This window comes from Oncorhynchus clarkii, unplaced genomic scaffold, assembly GCF_045791955.1.
Source record: "Oncorhynchus clarkii lewisi isolate Uvic-CL-2024 unplaced genomic scaffold, UVic_Ocla_1.0 unplaced_contig_3779_pilon_pilon, whole genome shotgun sequence".
Taxonomy (NCBI): Eukaryota; Metazoa; Chordata; class Actinopteri; order Salmoniformes; family Salmonidae; genus Oncorhynchus; species Oncorhynchus clarkii.
Genome location: NW_027261031.1, coordinates 65,001 through 92,500, shown reverse-complemented (window position 1 = coordinate 92,500; position 27,500 = coordinate 65,001). Strand labels below are relative to the sequence as shown.

At 47.5% G+C, this 27,500-nt stretch overlaps 1 protein-coding gene across 1 annotated transcript in view; it reads left to right on the top strand.

Moving 5' to 3' along the window:
- The window catches only part of LOC139403859 (cell migration-inducing and hyaluronan-binding protein-like), a gene marked incomplete at its 3' end in the record, with an annotated part of 146,547 nt that overhangs the window by 54,405 nt on the left and 64,642 nt on the right, over nucleotides 1–27,500 (top strand). Inside the window, exon 2 of the mRNA XM_071147020.1 lies at nucleotides 26,118–26,297. Coding sequence (XP_071003121.1) covers nucleotides 26,246–26,297 — 52 coding nt within the window. The remainder of the gene's footprint in view (nucleotides 1–26,117; nucleotides 26,298–27,500) is intronic.

Genomic DNA, 27,500 nt, shown 5'->3' with positions numbered 1-27,500 from the left:
CTCTCGCTCAGTCTGTCTGCGTGCGTGTGGTTTGCCCTCTGTACCAATTTTAGAATGACTGTACTAAAATGTCAGGGCTGATGAGCAAAATGATGATTGTAGAGAAGAACTTGATGACAGTTGGAAAGAGAAGAGGAGAGATATATAGCACCATATAGCTCCAATTGCAATTACATACCCATATAATCTATGGAGTAGAAATGAACAAGAGTGACCTTTTAACCTTGCCTATCCGGGCCAAATGTTTGTTCAATTTCCTCTATTACATTTGGTTGTCGTTGGCAAGGTTGACAACAATAGCTTAAACATTAGCAATATCCTTGCAACTAATGTTTTGTGGATTATGATCAGGTAAGAAATTAGTACGATGTCATTTGATTTGATTTGATGTCATTTGAGGCATTTCTTAGCAATGTTCTTCAAAAAGCATGAAGAAATCAACGTTTTAAATCTTAGGTTCAGGTTAATTATTGTGTTTAGGTTATCTCGTAGGATTAGGTTAACTCTTGGGTTTAAGTTCATTCTTGAACTGGATCAGTTGTATAACTGGTGTATTCCGTCCTTTCCAAGAACATTGTAGCAAATTCTCCTTAATCTCTGTTGTCCTTATTCTATGTTGTCCCTCTCTGGAGGCCCACTGGTATTAACATTACAGCTGAAGGCTTTTTTGTCCTCTGTCTGTCTGACCGACGTGGGGTTGAGAAACTCAGGACTCTGCTGGTGTGTGTCAGCATTAAAATGAGACATGCATATGCAGCATCATCATTAGTAGGAGTCACAGAGGTGAAGTGGGAATGTGTGTTTGTGTGTGTGTCAGTTTGCTGGTCAGTGAAATGTGAGTATGTGTGTGTCTGAGTGGGAAGATGGCAGTGTGGACGAACCGCTCGATAGCAAACAGGAAAAGGAAACTAATGTAAGAGTAGAGTTGGTGTGTGTGTCTAGACCTGATTACTACGCTGCACAACTCTCCTTTTTTAGATTCTCATCTGACACACAGCAGGGTTCCTCTCTCTCTCTCTTTCTCACTTTCTGTCCCTCTCTGATTCTTTCTTTCTCCCCCTCTCTCCTTCTCTTCTATCATGCCCTCTCTGATTCTGTCTTTCTCCCCTCTCTCCTTCTCTTCTATCATGCCCTCTCTGATTCTTTCTTTCTCCCCCTCTCTCCTTCTCTTCTATCATGCCCTCTCTGATTCTGTCTTTCTCCCCCTCTCTCCTTCTCTTCTATCATGCCCTCTCTGATTCTGTCTTTCTCCCCCTCTCTCCTTCTCTTCTATCATGCCCTCTCTGATTCTTTCTTTCTCCCCCTCTCTCCTTCTCTTCTATCATGCCCTCTATGATTCTTTCTTTCTCCCCCTCTCTCCTTCTCTTCTATCATGCCCTCTCTGATTCTTTCTTTCTCCCCTCTCTCCTTCTCTTCTATCATGCCCTCTCTGATTCTGTCTTTCTCCCCTCTCTCCTTCTCTTCTATCATGCCCTCTATGATTCTTTCTTTCTCCCCCTCTCTCCTTCTCTTCTATCATGCCCTCTCTGACTCTTTCTTCCTCCCCTCTCTCCTTCTCTTCTATCATGCCCTCTCTGATTCTTTCTTTCTCCCCCTCTCTCCTTCTCTTCTATCATGCCCTCTCTGATTCTGTCTTTCTCCCCCTCTCTCCTTCTCTTCTATCATGCCCTCTCTGATTCTGTCTTTCTCCCCCTCTCTCCTTCTCTTCTATCATGCCCTCTCTGATTCTGTCTTTCTCCCCTCTCTCCTTCTCTTCTATCATGCCCTCTCTGATTCTTTCTTTCTCCCCTCTCTCCTTCTCTTCTATCATGCCCTCTCTGATTCTTTCTTTCTCCCCCTCTCTCCTTCTCTTCTATCATGCCCTCTCTGATTCTGTCTTTCTCCCCCTCTCTCCTTCTCTTCTATCATGCCCTCTCTGTTTTACCCCCCTCTCTCTCCCTCTTTCTTCAGTTTCATCTGTGCCTGTGAGAACCACCGCTGTACCTAAACATCAGGAGAAAAGTCCTCCTTAATTGAAAAAAGTAATTAAACAAGTCATTAGTCAGTTGTTTATATATCTCCTTAGACAGTAGGTGATGCTTGTTGTTGATGTTCAGTCAGCGAGAAGAGAATCAACATGCTGCTGAAGTAGTGAAGTGTTAGCGACATGTGTGTGAAGACTATTGGAGAGAGTGTGTACGTGTGTGTGTGTGTGTGTGATTGGAGAGTGTGTGTACATGAGTGTGTGAAGACTATTGGAGAGTGTGTGTACGTGCGGTGTGTTTGTGTCAGAGACCAACAGTTATCAGAGGGGACTTTATGTTGTCTGCACAATTCTGAAAGAATCTCTGGACTCTGAACTCTATACCAGTGTTTCCCAAACTTTTCCTGGGCCTCCTAGCCCCCTAGGCCCCTAGCCTCCTAGGCCCCTAGCCTCCTAACCCCTGTTGTAGAAATTGTTACACAGAGACACTTGAAGTCAATCTTAAATGAAGCTGGAGAGGTCACAGTCAAACTTAGATGCATAAAGTACCTGTCTGAAGTGAGCTCTCACTGGGCAGTCCCTTTAGTTGTCTTATATACTGCAGACAAGTCATATTTTCATGATTTAGTGTATTCATAATTCATTAATCATTAATGTTTGCTTCATTCATGTGACGACCAATACTGGGTCATGCTTGTGTTAGACCAGTACCTCACGAGGCTTCTTCTCTAAGCTGAGACCTTGAAACTGAGATATCATTTCTCTAAACAAGGTTCTGGGCGTACTGCCAAATTGCAGATACTGATAGTGAGGATTCATTCAGTCAGTCACTTGCATGAACATAGAAATTGGTTATTAGAAAAGCAAAAAAACAAAAATGTCCACCTTAGCCTCCTAACCCTCTAGCCTCCTAACCCTCTAGCCTCCTAACCCTCTAGCCTCCTAACCCTCTAGCCTCCTAACCCTCTAGCCTCCTAACCCTCTAGCCTCCTAACCCTCTAGCCTCCTAACCATCTAGCCTCCTAACCCCCTAGCCTCCAAACCCCCTAGCCTCCTAACCCCTTTAGCCTCCTAACCCCCTAGCCTCCTAACCTCCTAGCCTCCTAACCCCCTAGCCTCCTAACCCCCTAGCCTCCTAACCTCCTAGCTCCCCAGCCTCCTAACCCCCTAGCCTTCTAGCCTTCTAACCCCCTAGCCTTCTAGCCTTCTAACCCCCTAACATCCTAGCCTCCCAAACCCCCAGCCTCCCAACACTCTAGCCTCCCAACACTCTAGCCTCCCAACACTCTAGCCTCCCAACACTCTATCCTCTCAACACTCTATCCTCTCAACACTCTAGCCTCCTAACCTCCTAGCCTCCTAGACCCCTATCCTCCTAACCTCCTAGCCTCCTAGACCCCTAGCCGTTCCACTTGATCTATTCCAGTACTGGCACACCTGATTAGTCAACTAATCCCCAAGCCATTGACTTGTTGAATCAGGTGCTTTAGTTCAGGGAGTGTATTCATAAAGTGTCTTTGATTAGGAGCAGGACTCTAAAGTACAACCAATATTTTGCTATGCAACCAGCAGATTAACAATGGGAGCACTGTGCAACAAAACTCTCCCAGATAATGATTGTTGTAATGACAAGGCCTGGCTGTAGCGTTGTTTCAGAGTGCCCTAGAGAAACAAGTGAGTGCAGATCCGTTAGCATCCTGGTTCCACCATTACTACAGTGAAAACGTCTTGCTTCTATCCAACCAGGTCAAATGATCTGACCCATATTACCAGCACAACATCTGTATCTTCTATAGCGGATCACCGGGACAGCACAACATCTGTATCTTCTATAGCGGATCGCCGGGACTGCACAACATCTGTATCTTCTATAGCGGATCACCGGGACCTCACAACATCTGTATCTTCTATAGCGGATCACAGGGAGGCACAACATCTGTATCTTCTATAGCGGATCACCTGGACAGCACAGCATCTGTATCTTCTATAGCGGATCGCCGGGACAGCACAACATCTGTATCTTCTATAGCGGATCACCGGGACAGCACAGCATCTGTATCTTCTATAGCGGATCGCCGGGACAGCACAACATCTGTATCTTCTATAGCGGATCACCGGGAGGCACAACATCTGTATCTTCTATAGCGGATCACCAGGACCGCACAACATCTGTATCTTCTATAGCGGATCGCCGGGACAGCACAACATCTGTATCTTCTATAGCGGATCACCGGGACCTCACAACATCTGTATCTTCTATAGCGGATCACCGGGACAGCACAACATCTGTATCTTCTATAGCGGATCGCCAGGACAGCACAACATCTGTATCTTCTATAGCGGATCACCGGGACAGCACAACATCTGTATCTTCTATAGCGGATCGCCGGGACAGCACAACATCTGTATCTTCTATAGCGGATCACCGGGACAGCACAACATCTGTATCTTCTATAGCGGATCACCGGGACAGCACAACATCTGTATCTTCTATAGCGGATCACCGGGACAGCACAACATCTGTATCTTCTATAGCGGATCGCCGGGACAGCACAACATCTGTATCTTCTATAGCGGATCGCCAGGACATCACAACATCTGTATCTTCTATAGCGGATCAACAGGACCACACAACATCTGTATCTTCTATAGCGGATCGCCGGGACAGCACAACATCTGTATCTTCTATAGCGGATCGCCGGGACAGCACAGCATCTGTATCTTCTATAGCGGATCGCCGGGACAGCACAGCATCTGTATCTTCTATAGCGGTCACCAGGACAGCACAACATCTGTATCTTCTATAGCGGATCACCGGGACAGCACAGCATCTGTATCTTCTATAGCGGATCGCCGGGACCGCACAACATCTGTATCTTCTATAGCGGATCACCGGGACCGCACAACATCTGTATCTTCTATAGCGGATCGCCGGGACCGCACAACATCTGTATCTTCTATAGCGGATCACCGGGACCGCACAACATCTGTATCTTCTATAGCGGATCACCGGGACAGCACAACATCTGTGTCTTCTATAGCGGATCACCGGGACAGCACAACATCTGTATCTTCTATAGCGGATCACCAGGACAGCACAACATCTGTATCTTCTATAGCGGATCACCGGGACAGCACAACATCTGTATCTTCTATAGCGGATCACCAGGACCGCACAACATCTGTATCTTCTATAGCGGATTTTATTTTATTTCACCTTTATTTAACCAGGTAGGCTAGTTGAGAACAAGTTCTCATTTGCAACTGCGACCTGGCCAAGATAAGGCATAGCAGTGTGAACAGACAACACAGAGTTACACATGGAGTAAACAATTAACAAGTCAATAACACAGTAGAAAAAAGGGGAGTCTATATATACATTGTGTGCAAAAGGCATGAGAAGGTAGGCAAATAATTACAATTATGCAGATTAACACTGGAGTGATAAATGATCAGATGGTTATGTACAGGTAGAGATATTGGTGTGCAAAAGAGCAGAAAAATAAATAAATAAAAACAGTATGGGGATGAGGTAGGTGAAAATGGGTGGGCTATTTACCAATAGACTATGTACAGCTGCAGCGATCGGTTAGCTGCTCAGATAGCAGATGTTTGAAGTTGGTGAGGGAGATAAAAGTCTCCAACTTCAGCGATTTTTGCAATTCGTTCCAATCACAGGCAGCAGAGAACTGGAACGAAAGGCGGCCAAATGAGGTGTTGGCTTTAGGGATGATCAGTGAGATACACCTGCTGGAGCGCGTGCTACGGATGGGTGTTGCCATCGTAACCAGTGAACTGAGATAAGGCGGAGCTTTACCTAGCATGGACTTGTAGATGACCTGGAGCCAGTGGGTCTGGCGACGAATATGTAGCGAGGGCCAGCCGACTAGAGCATACAAGTCGCAGTGGTGGGTGGTATAAGGTGCTTTAGTGACAAAACGGATGGCACTGTGATAAACTGCATCCAGTTTGCTGAGTAGAGTGTTGGAAGCAATTTTGTAGATGACATCGCCGAAGTCGAGGATCGGTAGGATAGTCAGTTTTACTAGGGTAAGTTTGGCGGCGTGAGTGAAGGAGGCTTTGTTGCGGAATAGAAAGCCGACTCTTGATTTGATTTTCGATTGGAGATGTTTGATATGGGTCTGGAAGGAGAGTTTAGAGTTTAGCCAGACACCTAGGTACTTATAGATGTCCACATATTCAAGGTCGGAACCATCCAGGGTGGTGATGCTGGTCAGGCGTGCGGGTGCAGGCAGCGAACGGTTGAAAAGCATGCATTTGGTTTTACTAGCGTTTAAGAGCAGTTGGAGGCCACGGAAGGAGTGCTGTATGGCATTGAAGCTCGTTTGGAGGTTAGATAGCACAGTGTCCAAGGACGGGCCGGAAGTATATAGAATGGTGTCGTCTGCGTAGAGGTGGATCAGGGAATCGCCCGCAGCATGAGAAACATCATTGATATATACAGAGAAAAGAGTCGGCCCGAGAATTGAACCCTGTGGCACCCCCATAGAGACTGCCAGAGGACCGGACAGCATGCCCTCCGATTTGACACACTGAACTCTGTCTGCAAAGTAATTGGTGAACCAGGCAAGGCAGTCATCCGAAAAACCGAGGCTACTGAGTCTGCCGATAAGAATACGGTGATTGACAGAGTCGAAAGCCTTGGCAAGGTCTATGAAGACGGCTGCACAGTACTGTCTTTTATCGATGGCGGTTATGATATCGTTTAGTACCTTGAGCGTGGCTGAGGTACACCCGTGACCGGCTCGGAAACCAGATTGCACAGCGGAGAAGGTACGGTGGGATTCAAGATGGTCAGTGATCTGTTTGTTGACTTGGCTTTCGAAGACCTTAGATAGGCAGGGCAGGATGGATATTGGTCTGTAACAGTTTGGGTCCAGGGTGTCGCCCCCTTTGAAGAGGGGGATGACTGCGGCAGCTTTCCAATCCTTGGGGATCTCAGACGATATGAAAGAGAGGTTGAACAGGCTGGTAATAGGGGTTGCGACAATGGCGGCGGATAGTTTCAGGAATAGAGGGTCCAGATTGTCAAGCCCAGCTGATTTGTACGGGTCCAGGTTTTGCAGCTCTTTCAGAACATCTGCTATCTGGATTTGGGTAAAGGAGAACCTGGAGAGGCTTGGGCGAGTAGCTGCGGGGGGGGGGAGCTGTTGGACGAGGTTGGAGTAGCCAGGCGGAAGGCATGGCCAGCCGTTGAGAAATGCTTGTTGAAGTTTTCGATAATCATGGATTTATCGGTGGTGACCGTGTTACCTAGCCTCAGTGCAGTGGGCAGCTGGGAGGAGGTGCTCTTGTTCTCCATGGACTTCACAGTGTCCCAGAACTTTTTGGAGTTGGAGCTACAGGATGCAAACTTCTGCCTGAAGAAGTTGGCTTTAGCTTTCCTGACTGACTGTGTGTATTGGTTCCTGACTTCCCTGAACAGTTGCATATCGCGGGGACTGTTCGATGTTAGTGCAGTCCGCCACAGGATGTTTTTGTGCTGGTCGAGGGCAGTCAGGTCTGGAGTGAACCAGGGGCTATATCTGTTCTTAGTTCTGCATTTTTTGAACGGAGCATGCTTATCTAAAATGGTGAGGAAGTTACTTTTAAAGAAAGACCAGGCATCCTCAACTGACGGGATGAGGTCAATGTCCTTCCAGGATACCCGGGCCAGGTCGATTAGAAAGGCCTGCTCACAGAAGTGTTTTAGGGAGCGTTTGACAGTGATGAGGGGTGGTCGTTTGACTGCGGCTCCATAGCGGATACAGGCAATGAGGCAGTGATCGCTGAGATCCTGGTTGAAGACAGCGGAGGTGTATTTGGAGGGCCAGTTGGTCAGGATGACGTCAATGAGGGTGCCCTTGTTTACAGAGTTAGGGTTGTACCTGGTGGGTTCCTTGATGATTTGAGTGAGATTGAGGGCATCTAGCTTAGATTGTAGGACTGCCGGGGTGTTAAGCATATCCCAGTTTAGGTCACCTAACAGAACAAACTCTGAAGCTAGATGGGGGGCGATCAATTCACAAATGGTGTCCAGGGCACAGCTGGGAGCTGAGGGGGGTCGGTAGCAGGCGGCAACAGTGAGAGACTTATTTCTGGAGAGAGTAATTTTCAAAATTAGTAGTTCGAACTGTTTGGGTATGGACCTGGAAAGTATGACATTACTTTGCAGGCTATCTCTGCAGTAGACTGCAACTCCTCCTCCTTTGGCAGTTCTATCTTGACGGAAGATGTTATAGTTGGGTATGGAAATCTCAGAATTTTTGGTGGCCTTCCTGAGCCAGGATTCAGACACGGCAAGGACATCAGGGTTAGCAGAGTGTGCTAGAGCAGTGAGTAAGACAAACTTAGGGAGGAGGCTTCTGATGTTGACATGCATGAAACCAAGGCTTTTTCGATCACAGAAGTCAACAAATGAGGGTGCCTGGGGACATGCAGGGCCTGGGTTTACCTCCACATCACCCGCGGAACAGAGAAGTAGTAGTATGAGGGTGCGGCTGAAGGCTATCAAAACTGGTCGCCTAGGGCGTTGGGGACAGAGAATAAGAGGAGCAGGTTTCTGGGCATGGTAGAATATATTCAGGGCATAATGCGCAAACAGGGGTATGGTGGGGTGCGGGTACAGCGGAGGTAAGCCCAGGCACTGGGTGATGATGAGAGAGGTTGTATCTCTGGACATGCTGGTTGTAATGGATGAGGTCACCGCATGTGTGGGGGGTGGGACAAAGGAGGTAACAGGGGTATAAAGAGTGGAACTAGGGGCTCCATTGTAAACTAAAACAATGATAACTAACCTGCACAACAGTATACAAGGCATATTGACATTTGAGAAAGACATACAGCGAGGCATACAGTAATCACAGGTGTTGAATTGGGAGAGCTAGCTAAAACAGTAGGTGAGACAACAGCTAATCAGCTAGCACAACAACAGCAGGTAGAATGGCGATTGATTAGGCAGAGAGGGTCGGATTAACTACACACAGAGCCTAAGTGCGGCTGGGGCCGACAGATAAAACATAAACAAGCAGAATGGATTACCGTGATTAATGGACAGTCCAGCATGCATCAGCTATGTAGCCAAGTGATCAGTGTCCAAGGGGCAGCGGTGGATGGGGTAGGGAAGCTGGACTGGCGAGTGTTATCCAGGTTAGAAAACTAACAATGACCAAATAGCTTGTAGCCAGTTAGCTGGTTAGCTTCTGGAGGTTCTTGAGTGTGTTCTAAAAATGTAAAGATAATAGCGGTTCCGTATCACATTGGGTGAGGCAGGTTACCGGAAGGTATAAACAAATTAAAAATCGAAAAGGGATAGAAAGTAAATATGGGTTCAGTGAGTGTTTGGGACGCGGCGATTCAGACGGTTAGCAGGCCTGTGCTAACAAGCTAACAGTTAGTAGACGGTGCTAAACACGGTAGCAGTTAGCGGACCGGGCTAAACAAGCTAGCAGTTAGCAGGCCGAATTTGCAAGCAAGGAGATAGCAAGGGCTAGAGAGTTAGCCTTTGGGGACGTCGCGATGGGGGTATCTGTTTATTCCTCTTCATGCAGTGACATTGATGGACCGGTCGTGGGTCTGGATATTGTAGCCCAGGAGCTCAAAATGTTCCGTTTGCGATGGGAATCCGGGGGTGAAAAATAAAATAAAATAATAAATAGGTCCGTTATGCTCTGGTTAGAGTCGCGTTGTTCGAACTGGCGAGAGCTTTCCGAGCTAAAGGTTAGCTGATGACCGGTTAGCTGAAGACCGCTAGCAATGTTTTGCTGAAGCTGGTAGTTCGTTGGCTAGCTTCAGTTGAGGGGTTCCAAGGTCCGAAGTAAATATAAATACTTTAGGAAAAATAGCTACGTTGGGTGAGGCGGGTTGCAGGAGAGTATTTAGAAGAAGTTGAGGTTCAGCAAAAAGTTTTAAAGATATGTGAAGAGAAAAAAACGAAAACAAACGATATATACAAGGGACACAACACGACAATACGTCCTACTGCTACGCCATCTTGGAGATGTGAGGGACCTCACAACATCTGTATCTTCTATAGCGGATCGCCGGGACCACACAACATCTGTATCTTCTATAGCGGATCACCGGGAGGCACAACATCTGTATCTTCTATAGCGGATCACCGGGACAGCACAGCATCTGTATCTTCTATAGCGGATCGCCGGGACCGCACAACGGGACCGCACAGCATCTGTATCTTCTATATCGGATCACCGGGACCTCACAACATCTGTATCTTCTATAGCGGATCGCCGGGACAGCACAACATCTGTATCTTCTATAGCGGATCGCCGGGACCGCACAACATCTGTATCTTCTATAGCGGGTCGCCGGGACAGCACAACATCTGTATCTTCTATAGCGGATCGCCGGAACAGCACAACATCTGTATCTTCTATAGCGGATCCTCGGGACAGCACAACATCTGTATCTTCTATAGCGGATCGCCGGGACAGCACAACATCTGTATCTTCTATAGCGGATCGCCGGGACAGCACAACATCTGTATCTTCTATAGCGGATCGCCGGGACCTAACAACATCTGTATCTTCTATTGCGGATCGCCGGGACAGCACAACATCTGTATCTTCTATAGCGGATCGCCGGGACAGCACAACATCTGTATCTTCTATAGCGGATCGCCGGGACCACACAACATCTGTATCTTCTATAGCGGATCACCGGGACCGCACAACATCTGTATCTTCTATAGCGGATCGCCGGGACAGCATTTTGACACACTTGCGTCGTTAACCATTTGTTTACACTTTGTTCAGTCCTGTTACCTCATAGGATAGCTAGCTAACAACCTGGTAACTTTACCAGTATATCCAAAGATTTGGGGGCACAGAAAGAAAGGAAAGGGGACAGCTTCTTCAGGAGATCAAGGAATGTATGAATGACTGATCTCTTGCATGTCATCATCACAAACCTGACATTTTTAAAGAGTTTGTCAAATGTTCAGTGTAATGCATCTCAATAGGAAAATAGTGATTTTTTTCCTCTCTATCTCTGTGTGTGTGTGTGTGTGTGTGTATGTGCGTGTATCTACTGCTTTGTTTCATTTCATCACACTAACATTTCTGTTCTTTCATCTCCTTCTTTCAGATTGAACTGTGCTGCGTCGCTCCAGGCTCTGTTAGTTACTGACTAATGAGACCATGTTCCTCTCAATGTTCTTCTACATGTCTCCACTCTGACTAAGGAGACCATGTTCCTCTCCATGTCTCCCCTCTGACTAAGGAGACCATGTTCCTCTCCATGTTCCTCTCCATGTCTCCCCTCTGACTAATGAGACCATGTTCCTCTCCATGTTCTTCTCCATGTCTCCACTCTGACTAAGGAGACCATGTTCCTCTCCATGTCTCCCCTCTGACTAAGGAGACCATGTTCCTCTCCATGCTCCTCTCCATGTCTCCCCTCTGACTAATGAGACCATGTTCCTCTCCATTTCTCCCCTCTGACTAATGAGACCAAGTCCCACTCCATGTTTCTCTCCATTTCTCCCCTCTGACTAATTAGACCATGTTCCTCTCCATTTCTCCCCTCTGACTAATGAGACCATGTTCCTCTCCATGTTTCTCTCCACTTCTCCCCTCTGATTAATGAGACCATGTTCCTCTCCATGTTTCTCTCCATTTCTCCCCTCTGCCTAATGAGACCATGTTCCTCTCCATTTCTCCCCTCTGACTAATGAGACCATGTTTCCTCTCCATTTCTCCCCTCTGGCTAATGAGACCATGTTCCTTTCCATTTCTCCCCTCTGGCGAATGAGACCATGTTTCCTCTCCATTTCCCTCTCCATTTCTCCCCTCTGACTAATGAGACCATGTTACTCACCATTTCCCTCTCCATTTCTCCCCACTGACTAATGAGACCATGTTCTTCTCCATTTCTCCCATCTGACTAATGAGACCATGTTCCTCTCAATTTCTCCCCTCTGACTAAGGAGACCATGTTCCTCTCCATGTTCCTCTCCATGTCTCCCCTCTGACTAATGAGACCATGTTCCTCTCCATGTTCTTCTCCATGTCTCCACTCTGACTAAGGAGACCATGTTCCTCTCCATGTCTCCCCTCTGACTAAGGAGACCATGTTCCTCTCCATGCTCCTCTCCATGTCTCCCCTCTGACTAATGAGACCATGTTCCTCTCCATTTCTCCCCTCTGACTAATGAGACCAAGTCCCACTCCATGTTTCTCTCCATTTCTCCCCTCTGACTAATTAGACCATGTTCCTCTCCATTTCTCCCCTCTGACTAATGAGACCATGTTCCTCTCCATGTTTCTCTCCACTTCTCCCCTCTGATTAATGAGACCATGTTCCTCTCCATGTTTCTCTCCATTTCTCCCCTCTGCCTAATGAGACCATGTTCCTCTCCATTTCTCCCCTCTGACTAATGAGACCATGTTTCCTCTCCATTTCTCCCCTCTGGCTAATGAGACCATGTTCCTTTCCATTTCTCCCCTCTGGCGAATGAGACCATGTTTCCTCTCCATTTCCCTCTCCATTTCTCCCCTCTGACTAATGAGACCATGTTACTCACCATTTCCCTCTCCATTTCTCCCCACTGACTAATGAGACCATGTTCTTCTCCATTTCTCCCATCTGACTAATGAGACCATGTTCCTCTCAATTTCTCCCCTCTGACTAATGACACCATGTTCCTTTCCATTTCTCCCCTCTGGCTAATGACACCATGTTCCTCTCCCATGTTCCTCTCCATTTTCCTCTCCATTTCTCCCCTCTGACTAATGAGACCATGTTTCTCTCCATTTCTCCCCTCTGACTAATGAGACCATGTTCCTCTCCATTTCTCCCCTCTGGCTAATGAGACCATGTTCCTCTCCATTTCCCTCTCCATTTCTCCCCTCTGACTAATGAGACCATGTTCCTCTCCATTTCTCCCCTCTGGCTAATGAGACTATGTTCCTCTCCATTTCCCTCTCCATTTCTCCCCTCTGCACTTTGGAGCTTTCATCATATTATTATGGAAAGTGGGATTAATGAGAGGGAGAGAAAATGAAAAGGTGAAACGTACTTGTATGATGTCTTTCACCCACAGATACAAGTCACACACTGCATTGTGGAGGTGTGAGTGTGTGTGTGTGTGTGTGTGTGTGTGTGTGTGTGTGTGTGTGTGTGTGTGTGTGTGTGTGTGTGTGTGTGTGTGTGTGTGTGTGTGTGTGTGTGTGTGTGTGTGTGTGTGTGTGTGTGTGTGTGTGTGTTGAAGTGTGTGGTTTAAACTGTGGTAGCTGGTTGCTTCTCAAACTTCCAAGCTCCTCGTGTCCATGTGTGTGTGCCTGTTTGTGTGTGCCTGTTTGTGTGTGCCTGTTTGTGTGTGTCTGTTTGTGTGTGTCTGTTTGTGTGTGTATGTGTCCCTTGACTGCTCTCTCTGTGAGGACTGTATGTACAGCGTGCAGCAAAATTATATTTTTCTGAAACCAAATCTACCCTGTTATTCTGAAGGGAGGATCTCATTTCCTCCCTACCTCCTGTTGAGATGTGTGTGTGTGTGTGTAAATGTACAGTCTGTGTGTATGTATGTCAGTGTCTATGTGTCTGTTTGTGTGTGTCCCTCCCTCCCTCCCTCCCTCCCTCTCTCTCTCTCTCTCTCTCTCTCTCTCTCTCTCTCTCCCTCCCTCCCTCCCTCCCTCCCTCCCTCCCTCCCTCCCTCCCTCCCTCCCTCCCTCCCTCTCTCTGTGTAGTTGCAGCAGTAAAACAGTTGTTGTGTGAATCATATAGCACCTTGTCATCAGCTCTATACTATGTGGATAATGTATAGTTTCAGCACTGTGTTAGAAGTACTACTTAGAGAAGACTGGTGATTTACTTGACTTCATCACAGTCTGTAGATAGATGGAGATGCTAAATGTATTCACACATTGACAGATACAGCTTGTTTTTCTCCTCTGTTTTCTCTGTGCTGTCATGCTTCATTCCTAGCCTGCCAGTATCACAAAGGACAAGAACTACGTTTTGTTGAGGTACGCTGTCTGACTGTGTATAAAGACTTGGTACAATAGGTCTGTTACTGAGGTTATGAGACTTGTTACTGTAGGTCTGTTACTGGGGTTATGAGACTTGTTACTGTAGGTCTGTTACTGGGGTTATGAGACGTGTTACTGTAGGTCTGTTACTGGGGTTATGAGACTTGTTACTGTAGGTCTGTTACTGGGGTTATGAGACTTGGTACAATACTGTAGGTCTGTTACTGGGGTTATGAGACTTGTTACTGTAGGTCTGTTACTGGGGTAATGAGACTTGGTACAATAGGTCTGTTACTGGGGTTATGAGACTTGGTACAATAGGTCTGTTGCTGGGGTTATGAGACTTGTTACTGTAGGTCTGTTACTGGGGTTATGCGACTTGTTACAATAGGTCTGTTGCTGGGGTTATGAGACTTGTTACTGTAGGTATGTTACTGGGGTTATGAGACTTGTTACTGTAGGTCTGTTACTGGGGTTATGAGACTTGGTACAATACTGTAGGTCTGTTACTGGGGTTATGAGACTTGTTACTGTAGGTATGTTACTGGGGTTATGAGACTTGTTACTGTAGGTCTGTTACTGGGGTTATGAGACTTGGTACAATATTGTAGGTCTGTTACTGGGGTTATGAGACTTGTTACTGTAGGTCTGTTACTGGGGTTATGAGACTTGGTACAATAGGTCTGTTGCTGGGGTTATGAGACTTGTTACTGTAGGTATGTTACTGGGGTTATGAGACTTGTTACTGTAGGTCTGTTACTGGGGTTATGAGACTTGGTACAATACTGTAGGTCTGTTACTGGGGTTATGAGACTTGTTACTGTAGGTCTGTTACTGGGGTTATGAGACTTGGTACAATAGGTCTGTTGCTGGGGTTATGAGACTTGTTACTGTAGGTCTGTTACTGGGGTTATGCGACTTGTTACTGTAGGTCTGTTACTGGGGTTATGAGACTTGTTACTGTAGGTCTGTTACTGGGGTTATGAGACTTGGTACAATAGGTCTGTTGCTGGGGTTATGAGACTTGTTACTGTAGGTATGTTACTGGGGTTATGAGACTTGTTACTGTAGGTCTGTTGCTGGGGTTATGAGACTTGTTACTGTAGGTCTGTTGCTGGGGTTATGAGAATTGTTACTGTAGGTCTGTTACTGGGGTTATGAGACTTGGTACAATACTGTAGGTCTGTTACTGGGGTTATGAGACTTGGTACAATACTGTAGGTCTGTTACTGGGGTTATGAGACTTGTTACTGTAGGTCTGTTACTGGGGTTATGAGACTTGTTACTGTAGGTCTGTTACTGGGGTTATGCGACTTGTTACTGTAGGTCTGTTACTGGGGTTATGAGACTTGGTACAATACTGTAGGTCTGTTACTGGGGTTATGAGACTTGGTACAATACTGTAGGTCTGTTACTGGGGTTATGAGACTTGTTACTGTAGGTCTGTTACTGGGTTATGTAAGAGTGCCTGGTGAACAGTACTGTAGGGTACAGTTACCCCTGGAGACAGGGAAAGAGAGATATTGTGTGTGTCTGTACATTCATGCTTTGTATGTGTCTGTCTGTGCCTGTGTGTGTGTTTGTGTGCTTACTTGCGCGCCTCCATGCGTGCTGACCTGCGTGCGTGTGCGTGCGCGCGCGCGTGTGTGTGTGTGTGTGTGTCTGTGTGTGTGTGTCTGTGTGTGTGTGTGCGTGCGTGCGTGCGTGTGAAGAGAAAAGGACAGAAATGTCTCCACAGCCACTCCAAGATCCGGGTTGGTGACCGCTGTATAGAGTCATCACATAGTCTAACCTCATGTATTGTTCAAACATGGAGAGAGAGAACCATCTGGACCACTTGTGGAGGCAGACACTTTACATCACCACTGTAAATGGAGAGGCTTAAAGGCAGGGTGTGCAGGCTTTTGTTCCAGCCCAGCACTAACACACCTGATTCACTTACTGAATGGGAGAAAGACTAGGCACTATAGAGCTGTGGTCACCTAACCCTGTTGTTGGACAAGCTACAGTACGAGGTGTGCAGGCTTTTGTTCTAGCCCAGCACTAATGTCAAGAATAGTTGAACGAGTTCCAGGAACAGCGAAGGGTTGGTGACTACTGGTGTTGCGTTTCCCCCTTGCTGTTCAGAATGTTATCTCATCTGGGTGGCTCCTGTTCAGTAGAGAGAAAACGTTTGAAAATGGGAAGGTGCTTACGTGAACTCGTCCAATCAGAACACAGATATTCCTATTGCGTTGTGAAATGTTCCACTACGGTGGGCCCTACTGAACCAAACCCTTCTGTTCCCTGGCCCTGAGGCCTTCTGAGGGATCTCTCCATCTGGATTTACTTGTTGACAGAAGCCTTTGCTGCATCTCCATGTTTGGCCCAGGCCCAGCACACTTTCTAAGAAGAAACATTTCTTCTAAATGTCACCCACAATATGAGTCATATAGATATATTTCTCAATTAAAGTGGTATTAAAGAGGAATAGACTGCACTTGGGCTTAACTTTGTCCAGGCCCATAGAGACGGACAGACAGAGACGGACAGACAGAGACGGACAGACAGACAGTAGGGTATATTGAACAGGATTAGTGTGTCTGGACAAAGGTCTATAAAAAGCTGTTTCAACACAGACAGTGAGCTCTGCTTCCTCTGAGTGATTGGTCTAGAGGAAGCACCTTATTGCTGTGACCTCTGAGAGACAATAGTGCAGCGATCATCAGCTAGATTCATGATGAGTTCTTCTTGAGCGGATGGTGAATTTGTAGACCAAAAAATAAAATCACCTGAGGGCCAAACGTGGCCCTCGGTCCACCGGTTGGGGAACCCTGCAATAACGGATAGCATTACCGCTACATCGGAATTATCTCTTCATTGACCATATATGTCATGTACTGTCATGTTGTGTCTTGTCTCTGTCCTTTCCCTTCACCCTGTCTCCCTCTGCTGGTCGTTGTTAGGTTACCTTTTCTCCCCCGCTTTCCCCCAGCTGTTCCTTGTCTCCTCTAACTACCCATTCACCCCGTTTCCCACCTGTTCCCTTTTTCCCTCTGATTAGGTCCCTATATCTCTCTCTGTTTCTGTTCCTGTCCTTGTCGGATTCTTGTTTGTTGTGTTTCATGCCTGAGCCAGACTATCGTCATGTTTGCTGTAACCTTGTCCTGTCCTGTCGGAATCTGCCGGTCTATCTGAGCCTACCTATGTTTGGTTATTAAAGAAGCTCTGTTTAAGTTAGTTCGCTTTTGGGTCCTCATTCACTCATCCTAACAGAAGAATCCGACCAAGAATGGACCCAGCGACTTCGGATCCTCTCCACTCAGCCGTCGGGATCCAGGGAGCGATGCTAGGCAGACACGAGCAGGAAGTGTCTGCTGCTCGACATGCCGTTGAGACCCTGGCCACCCAAGTCTCCAACCTCACAGAACAGGTTCACCATCTCCGCCTCGATCCACCGGCCACTTCCAGGGCTTTCGAATCTCCGGAGCCCAGAATCAATAACCCGCCGTGTTACTCTGGGGAGCCCACTGAATGCCGCTCGTTCCTCACCCAGTGTGATATTGTGTTTTCTCTCCAGCCCAACACTTACTCCAGGAGCACTGCTCGTGTCGCCTACGTCATATCTCTCCTTATTGGACGGGCTCGTGAGTGGGGCACGGCAATCTGGGAGGCAAGGGCTGAGTGTACTAACCAGTATCAAGACTTTAAGGAGGAGATGATACGGGTTTTTGATCGATCTGTTTTTGGGGAGGAGGCTTCCAGGGCCCTGTCTTCCCTATGTCAAGGCAATCGATCCATAACAGACTACTCTATTGAGTTTCGCACTCTTGCTGTCTCCAGTGGCTGGAACGAGCCGGCCTTGCTCGCTCGTCTTCTGGAGGGTTTCCGCGCAGAGGTAAAGGATGAGATTCTCTCCCGGGAGGTTCCTTCCAGCGTGGATTCCTTGATTGAACTCGCTATTCGCATTGAGCGACGGGTTGATCTTCGTCACCGAGCTCGTGGAAAGGAGCTCGCGCTCTCCGTCGCCTCCCTCTCCGCATCACTACCATCTTCCTCTGACGGCTCGGGTGCTGAGCCCATGCAGCTGGGAGGTATCCGCATCTCGACTAAGGAGAGGGAACGGAGAATCACCAACCGCCTCTGTCTCTATTGCGGTTCCGCTGGTCATTTTGTCACTTCATGTCCAGTAAAAGGCCAGAGCTCGTCAGTAAGCGGAGGGCTACTGGTGAGCGCTACTACTCCTGTCTCTCCTTCAAGATCCTGCACTACCTTGTCGGTCCATCTACGCTGGACCGGTTCGTCAGCTTCCTGCAGTGCCTTAATAGACTCTGGGGCGGAGGGCTGTTTTATGGACGAGACCTGGGCTCGGGAACATGACATTCCTCTCAGACAGTTAAAGGAGCCCACGGCCTTGTTCGCCCTGGATGGTAGTCCTCTCCCCAGGATTCAGCGTGAGACGCTACCTTTAACCCTCACTGTTTCTGGTAATCATAGTGAAACCATTTCTTTTTTAATTTTTCGTTCACCTTTTACACCTGTTGTTTTGGGCCATCCCTGGCTAGTTTGTCATAATCCTTCCATTAATTGGTCTAGTAATTCTATCCTCTCCTGGAACGTCTCTTGTCATGTGAAATGTTTAATGTCTGCTATCCCTCCTGTTTCCTCTGTCTCTTCTTCACAGGAGGAGCCTGGTGATTTGACAGGGGTGCCGGAGGAATATCACGATCTGCGCACGGTGTTCAGTCGGTCCAGGGCCACCTCTCTTCCTCCACACCGGTCGTATGATTGTAGTATTGATCTCCTTCCGGGAACCACCCCCCCCCGGGGTAGACTATACTCTCTGTCGGCTCCCGAACGTAAGGCTCTCGAAGATTATTTGTCTGTAGCTCTTGACGCCGGTACCATAGTCCCCTCCTCCTCTCCCGCCGGAGCGGGGTTTTTTTTTGTCAAGAAGAAGGACGGGTCTCTGCGCCCCTGCATAGATTATCGAGGGCTGAATGACATAACAGTGAAGAATCGTTATCCGCTTCCTCTTATGTCTTCAGCCTTCGAGATCCTGCAGGGAGCCAGGTTTTTCACTAAGTTGGACCTTCGTAACGCTTACCATCTCGTGCGCATCAGGGAGGGGGACGAGTGGAAGACGGCGTTTAACACTCCGTTAGGGCACTTTGAATACCGGGTTCTTCCTTTCGGCCTCGCTAACGCTCCAGCTGTCTTTCAGGCATTAGTCAATGATGTCCTGAGAGACATGCTGAACATCTTTGTTTTCGTTTACCTTGACGATATCCTGATTTTTTCACCGTCACTCCAGATTCATGTTCAGCACGTTCGACGTGTCCTCCAGCGCCTTTTAGAGAATTGTCTTTTTGTGAAGGCTGAGAAGTGCACTTTTCATGCCTCCTCCGTCACATTTCTCGGTTCTGTTATTTCCGCTGAAGGCATTAAGATGGATCCCGCTAAGGTCCAAGCTGTCATTGATTGGCCCGCCCCTAAGTCACGCGTCGAGCTGCAGCGCTTTCTCGGCTTCGCGAACTTCTATCGTCGTTTCATCCGTAATTTCGGTCAGGTGGCAGCTCCTCTCACAGCCCTTACTTCTGTCAAGACGTGCTTTAAGTGGTCCGTTTCCGCCCAGGGAGCTTTTGATCTCCTCAAGAATCGTTTTACATCCGCTCCTATCCTTGTTACACCTGACGTCTCTAGACAGTTCGTTGTCGAGGTTGACGCGTCAGAGGTGGGCGTGGGAGCCATCCTTTCTCAGCGCTCCCTCTCTGACGACAAGGTCCACCCATGCGCGTATTTTTCTCATCGCCTGTCGCCGTCGGAACGTAACTATGATGTGGGTAACCGCGAACTGCTCGCCATCCGGTTAGCCCTAGGCGAATGGCGACAGTGGTTGGAGGGGGCGACCGTTCCTTTTGTCGTTTGGACTGACCATAGGAACCTTGAGTACATCCGTTCTGCCAAACGACTTAATGCGCGTCAGGCGCGTTGGGCGCTGTTTTTCGCTCGTTTCGAGTTCGTGATTTCTTATCGTCCGGGCTCTAAGAACACCAAGCCTGATGCTTTGTCTCGTCTCTTCAGTTCTTCAGTAGCCTCCACTGACCCCGAGGGGATTCTCCCTGAGGGGCGTGTTGTCGGGTTGACTGTCTGGGGAATTGAGAGGCAGGTAAAACAAGCGCTCACTCACACTCCGTCGCCGCGCGCTTGTCCTAGGAACCTTCTTTTCGTTCCCGTTCCTACTCGTCTGGCCGTTCTTCAGTGGGCTCACTCTGCCAAGTTAGCCGGCCACTCTGGCGTTCGGGGTACGCTTGCTTCCATTCGCCAGCGTTTTTGGTGGCCCACCCGGGAGCATGACACGCGTCGTTTCGTGGCTGCTTGTTCGGTCTGCGCGCAGACTAAGTCCGGTAACTCTCCTCCTGCCGGCCGTCTCAGGCCGCTTCCTATTCCCTCTCGACCGTGGTCTCACATCGCCTTAGATTTTGTCACCGGACTGCCTTCGTCAGCGGGGAAGACTGTTATTCTTACGGTTGTTGATAGGTTCTCTAAGGCGGCTCATTTCATTCCCCTTGCTAAGCTTCCTTCTGCTAAAGAGACGGCACAAATCATCATCGAGAATGTTTTCAGAATTCATGGCCTTCCGTCAGACGTCGTTTCGGACAGAGGTCCGCAATTCACGTCTCAATTTTGGAGGGAGTTTTGCCGTTTGATTGGGGCTTCCGTCAGTCTCTCTTCCGGCTTTCACCCCCAGTCTAACGGTCAAGCAGAACGGGCCAATCAGACTATTGGTCGCATCTTACGCAGTCTTTCTTTTCGTAACCCTGCGTCTTGGTCAGAACAGCTCCCCTGGGCAGAATACGCCCACAACTCGCTTCCTTCGTCTGCGACCGGGCTATCTCCTTTTCAGAGTAGCCTCGGGTACCAGCCTCCGCTGTTCTCATCTCAGTTCGCCGAGTCCAGCGTCCCCTCCGCTCAGGCTTTTGTCCAACGTTGCGAGCGCACCTGGAAGAGGGTCAGGTCTGCACTTTGCCGTTATAGGACGCAGACTGTGAGGGCTGCTAATAAGCGTAGAACTAAGAGTCCTAGATATTGTCGCGGTCAGAGAGTTTGGCTCTCCACTCAGAACCTTCCCCTTAAGACGGTTTCTCGCAAGTTGACCCCGCGGTTCATTGGTCCGTTCCGTATTTCTCGGGTCATTAATCCTGTCGCAGTTCGACTTCTTCTTCCGCGATACCTTCGTCGCGTCCACCCGGTCTTCCATGTCTCCTGCATCAAGCCCGTCCTTCGCGCCCCCGCTCGTCTTCCCCCCCCCCCCCCCCCCATCCTTGTCGAGGGCGCACCCATCTACAGGGTCCGTAGAATTTTGGACATGCGTCCTCGGGGCCGTGGTCACCAGTACCTCGTAGATTGGGAGGGGTACGGTCCTGAGGAGAGGAGTTGGGTTCCCTCTCGGGACGTGCTGGACCGTGCGCTGATCGAGGATTTCCTCCGTTGCCGCCAGGTTTCCTCCTCGAGTGCGCCAGGAGGCGCTCGGTGAGTGGGGGGGTACTGTCATGTACTGTCATGTTGTGTCTTGTCTCTGTCCTTTCCCTTCACCCTGTCTCCCTCTGCTGGTCGTTGTTAGGTTACCTTTTCTCCCCCGCTTTCCCCCAGCTGTTCCTTGTCTCCTCTAACTACCCATTCACCCCGTTTCCCACCTGTTCCCTTTTTCCCTCTGATTAGGTCCCTATATCTCTCTCTGTTTCTGTTCCTGTCCTTGTCGGATTCTTGTTTGTTGTGTTTCATGCCTGAGCCAGACTATCGTCATGTTTGCTGTAACCTTGTCCTGTCCTGTCGGAATCTGCCGGTCTATCTGAGCCTACCTATGTTTGGTTATTAAAGAAGCTCTGTTTAAGTTAGTTCGCTTTTGGGTCCTCATTCACTCATCCTAACAATATATCACTCTGTACGCTGTGTGTGATTGTCTGTGGTTGTGTCAAATCAAAAAATCTAATCAAATTTTATTTGTCACATACACATGGTTAGCAGATGTTAATGCGAGTGTAGCGAAATGCTTGTGCTTCTAGTTCCGACAATGCAGTAATAACCAACGAGTAATCTAGCTAACAATTCAACTAACTACTACCTTATACACACAAGTGTAAGGGGATAAAGAATATGTACATAAAGATATATGAATGAGTGATGGTACAGAGCGGCATAGGCAAGATACAGTAGATGGTATTGAGTGCAGTATATACATATGAGATGAGTATGTAAACAAAGTGGCATAGTTAAAGTGGCTAGTGATACATGTATTACATAAAGATGCAGTAGATGATATAGAGTACAGTATATACATATACATATGAGATGAATAATGTAGGGTATGTAAACATTATATTAGGTAGCATTGTTTAAAGTGGCTAGTGATATATTTTACATAATTTCCCATGAATTCCCATTATTAAAGTGGCTGGAGTTGAGTCAGTGTGTTGGCAGCAGCCACTCAATGTTAGTGGTGGCTGTTTAACAGTCTGATGGCCTTGAGATAGAAGCTGTTTTTCAGTCTCTCGGTCCCAGCTTTGATGCACCTGTACTGACCTCGCCTTCTGGGTGATAGCGGGGTGAACAGGCAGTGGCTCGGGTGGTTGTTGTCCTTGATGATCTTTATGGCCTTCCTGTGACATCGGGTGGTGTAGGTGTCCTGGAGGGCAGGTAGTTTGCCCCCGGTGATGCGTTGTGCAGACCTCACTACCCTCTGGAGAGCCTTACGGTTGTGGGCGGAGCAGTTGCCGTACCAGGCGGTGATACAGCCCGACAGGATGCTCTCGATTGTGCATCTGTAGAAATTTGTGAGTGCTTTTGGTGACAAGCCGAATTTCTTCAGCCTCCTGAGGTTGAAGAGGCGCTGCTGCGCCTTCTTCACAACGCTGTCTGTGTGGGTGGACCAATTCAGTTTGTCTGTGATGTGTACGCCGAGGAACTTAAAACTTACTGCCCTCTCCACTACTGTTCCATCGATGTGGATAGGGGGGGTGTTCCCTCTGCTGTTTCCTGAAGTCCACAATCATCTCCTTAGTTTTGTTGACGTTGAGTGTGAGGTTATTTTCCTGACACCACACTCCGAGGGCCCTCACCTCCTCCCTGTAGGCCGTCTCGTTGTTGTTGGTAATCAAGCCTACCACTGTTGTGTCGTCCGCAAACTTGATGATTGAGTTGGAGGCGTGCGTGGCCACGCAGTCGTGGGTGAACAGGGAGTACAGGAGAGGGCTCAGAACGCACCCTTGTGGGGCCCCAGTGTTGAGGATCAGCGGGGTGGAAATGTTGTTGCCTACCCTCACCACCTGGGGGCGGCCCGTCAGGAAGTCCAGTACCCAGTTGCACAGGGCGGGGTCGAGACCCAGGGTCTCGAGCTTGATGACGAGCTTGGAGGGCACTATGGTGTTAAATGCCGAGCTGTAGTCGATGAACAGCATTCTCACATAGTTATTCCTCTTGTCCAGATGGGTTAGGGCAGTGTGCAGTGTGGTTGAGATTGCATCGTCTGTGGACCTATTTGGGCGGTGTGTGTGTGTGCATGTGTGTGTGCATGTGTGTGTGCACGTGTGTGTCTGTGTGTGTTATGCTAGGGTGTGGTGTAGATTTTAGGGTGTGTGTCTCATCAGCACAGTTCTGAGGGGATCATGTTCCTCTCATATTCAGTGTTTTTGGTGAAATACCATTATCTACATTACCTACATTACCTACTGTAGCTCCAGCTGTCCATGGTTTTAACAAGACTCAACTGCTACAATAGTCCTGCTTTGTCTGTCATTTGGTATTCTACCATAATAGTATATTATTTATTGTAGTTTTAGGTTTATACTGCTGTTTTTTTACCCTAAAAGTATATTATTACAAACTATTCATGGAGCTAATGGATGTTTATATAGGGCATTTGGGTCTGGTTTTAGTTTAGAAGGAAATGACGGTCATTGAAGGTCCTGTCTCCACCCCGTTTTCTCTCTGTGTGTGTGTGTGTGTGTGTGTGTGTGTGTGTGTGTGGTTGGTGAGCGTACTTCAGGAAGAGAAAAAGGTGAATCCCTCACCGAAGTTCTATTAATCCTGTGGGTGTGTGTGTGTGTGTGTGTGTGTTTCCACAGAGCAATGCTGAGACGTAGAGTAACTTCTGCTTTCATAGTTCCGCTGAGCCCATAAACTCTCTCATAACCAGCAGGCTTGTACTCTACACTGTGTGTGTGTGTGTGTAGAGTTCCACATATTTTAATTAATAGAAACTCACCAAACAAACAAGCACAAACAAAACGTGACGCTACTGGTGTGCACACAGGCAACTAACTGTAGACAAGATTCCACAAACACAATGGGGAAAATGGCTACCTAAATATGATCCCCAATCAGAGACAATGATAAACAGCTGCCTCTGATTGGGAACCATATCAGGCCACCATAGAAATACAATTCACCTAGATGACCCACCCTAGTCACTATCACGCCCCATGCCCCATGTATCTAGACCAACATGTTTTAGAATCTATGGAATGAGAGGTTCTACTGTATCTAGAACCAACATGTATTTGAAATCAATTTACTGAGGTTCTAAGACATGTTGGTTCTAGATACAATAGAACCTCTCAGTCTATAGAATGTGGGGGAGTGTGTGTGTTTGTGATGCCCCAGATAAAACATCACGTCTAATTTGAACAGAGGAATGTACGTGTTGTTAATACCCCTTTAGTGGAACACACACACACACACACACACACACACACACACACACACACACACACACACACACTTACACACACACACACACACACACACACACACTAGCCCTTATCTTATCTTCTCTCTGCTTCTTCTCTCTCTGCAGGACTAACCGGACCAGCTTCCCTGTGGCATTGTGGGACTGAGAACACCAATATTGATGAGGGGCCAGTTTAGTCCCAACCTCCCCTCTGTGTCTGCAGGTCCAGTTCTGACAAGAGGATACTCACTATGACTAATGGACCCCTCTCTCTGCGTCCAGTCTCTCTGTATACAACTCCTCCTTTGAGATAGATGGAATAAAAACTCTTAACAAATCTATGTTACGTCATTTCTTATTCTGTGTGTCATGTCTTCATGTATCTACAAATCATTTTTAGAACAGGGTCACTATTTTAGCCTAGTGTTGATTTTGGGTAACCTAGCGTCTTAGAGCGTTAGTAACCGAAAGGTCGCTGGTTCGAGTCCCTGAGTCATCTTGGTGAAACATCTGTCTATTCGCCCTTGAACAACGCACCTAACCCTAATATCTCCTGTAAGTCTCTCTGGATAAGAGCGTCTGCTAAATGACTAACATGTAAATGGAATGGATCTGCTGTATCTAACTCCACTATGGTGAAAACAACAGACAAAAAACTAATTAGCAACTATAGGCTCCAATGTATTATAGGAACACGGAGACTGGAATTGAATCAAATCTGCTTTAGAAATGTTTCTGTAAGTTCTTTGTTCAAATTCTACTTCAATAGCGTTTCCCAAAATTCCCAGGTTTTTCAGAAATCCTAGTTGGAAGATCACAGAATAAGCAGAAAACCCAGAATCCTCCTACCAGGATGTCTGGAAAAGCTTTCCTGGAATTTTACCACCCTACTTAAACACATCTGTACATCCACCTGAAAGACGTCCACCAGTAATAGGTTTAATTACATTTATTTGAATACCCATAATAACTGTTTCGTGTTTTTACCTTTGTAAAAACAGGTACTGCTTCAATACAATGCAAGAAACAGCCAATTTAATTGGGCCCAACGTTTAGTCCTCATATGTCCTCATACAGTAGGGTTTTCCCTCCTTGTTACGTAAGTTTTTATATAACTAGTGTAAAACCAGTGAGATATAACTGTTATTATCCCAGTGGCTATGCTACGTTAGTCGCTGTGCTAGTCTTTGATCCTGAGAGATGGGAGATATAGGGAGAAAACTTCTCTCCTCCAACTCTTTGAAGTCTAAAACACCAACGTTTTCAAATCCTCAAAAGCCTTGACTGTAAAGAGCATGGCACCATGGAATGTTATACGCCAGTCCTGTGTGTGTGTGTGCACGTATGTGTGTATGCATATATATATGTGTGTGTGTGTACGTGTGTGTGTGTGTCTGCACATGTTACGATGCCAAGTCTTGGTTTAACACTATTTGTCTTCTATCTGTTCTTATTGCAGGTGCCTTTGGCCTCATCCCCCTGTGAGCCCCTGCTAACCCACATTAAGCCCTACGAAGTGCACACTCTGAAGTGCACACTCTGGAGAAAACTTATCTTCTGCCAGTAATCCATACTTCTCATTGAGAGATGAAGATGTGCGTCCCACTGCTGATGGCTGTGCTGCCTATCATACAGGCAGGTCAGTACTGCAGTTATTACAGCTCTTATGAATGTTATGACTGTGTTATGACAGGTATTACAGAGGTATTAGGGGTTTAAGACAGGTCAGTACTGAAGATATTACAGCTCTTATAAATGTTATGACTGTGTTATGACAGGTATTACAGAGGTATTAGGGGTTTACAACAGGTCAGTACTGAAGATATTACAGCTCTTATGAATGTTATGACTGTGTTATGACAGGTATTACAGAGGTATTAGGGGTTTACGACAGGTCAGTACTGCAGATATTACAGCTCGTATGAATGTTATGACTGTGTAATGACAGGTATTACAGAGGTATTAGGGGTTTAGGACAGGTCATTCAGCTGTTATTACAGGTATGAGACTATGATCTGAAGTCAGAATACTGCCCCACCTCCACCATGTAGAGTTTCCTGTAGTGGAACATGGCCCTGTTAGAGGGTAGAGTTTTCTATAGTGGAACATGGCCCTGGTAGAGGGTAGAGTTTTCTGTAGTGGAACATGGCCCTGGTAGAGGGTAGAGTTTTCTGTAGTGGAACATGGCCCTGGTAGAGGGTAGAGTTTTCTGTAGTGGAACATGGCCCTGGTAGAGGGTAGAGTTTTCTGTAGTGGAACATGGCCCTGGTAGAGGGTAGAGTTTTCTGTAGTGGAACATGGCCCTGGTAGAGGGTAGAGTTTTCTGTAGTGGAACATAGCCCTGACTAGCTGCAGAACAACAATTTTTAGGTATTTGACCTTTGTAGTTGAGTAGGATGGAGAGGGATGAAGGAGGATAAATGGATGGTGAGAGATGAATGGAGGAAGAGAGATGTAGGGAGAGAGAGTATGGAGGGAGGCAGCATAATAGAATGAGAGGGTAGGAGGTAGAGGGAGAACGATGGAGGGGGTGAAATGGAAGGAGAGAGAGCGAGAGGAGGGAGATGGAAAGAGCAAGGGAATGAGAGGGATGGGGAGAGTTTGAAAGAGAGGTAATGAGAGGGAAAGTGGGAGCGGTATGAAGGGAGGGAGTGAGAAGGAGGAAGTAGGTCAGTCTGAGCGATTGAAGGTATAACTGTGTCTGCCACGTGTGAGGAAAGGAGAGTGGATCTCCGTCTCCACCACCCTGTGTGTCTAGGTGTGTGTGTGTCTGGGTGTGTGTGTTTGGGTGTGTGGGTGTGTGTGTGTGTGTGTCTGGGTGTGTGTGTGTGTGTGTGTGTGG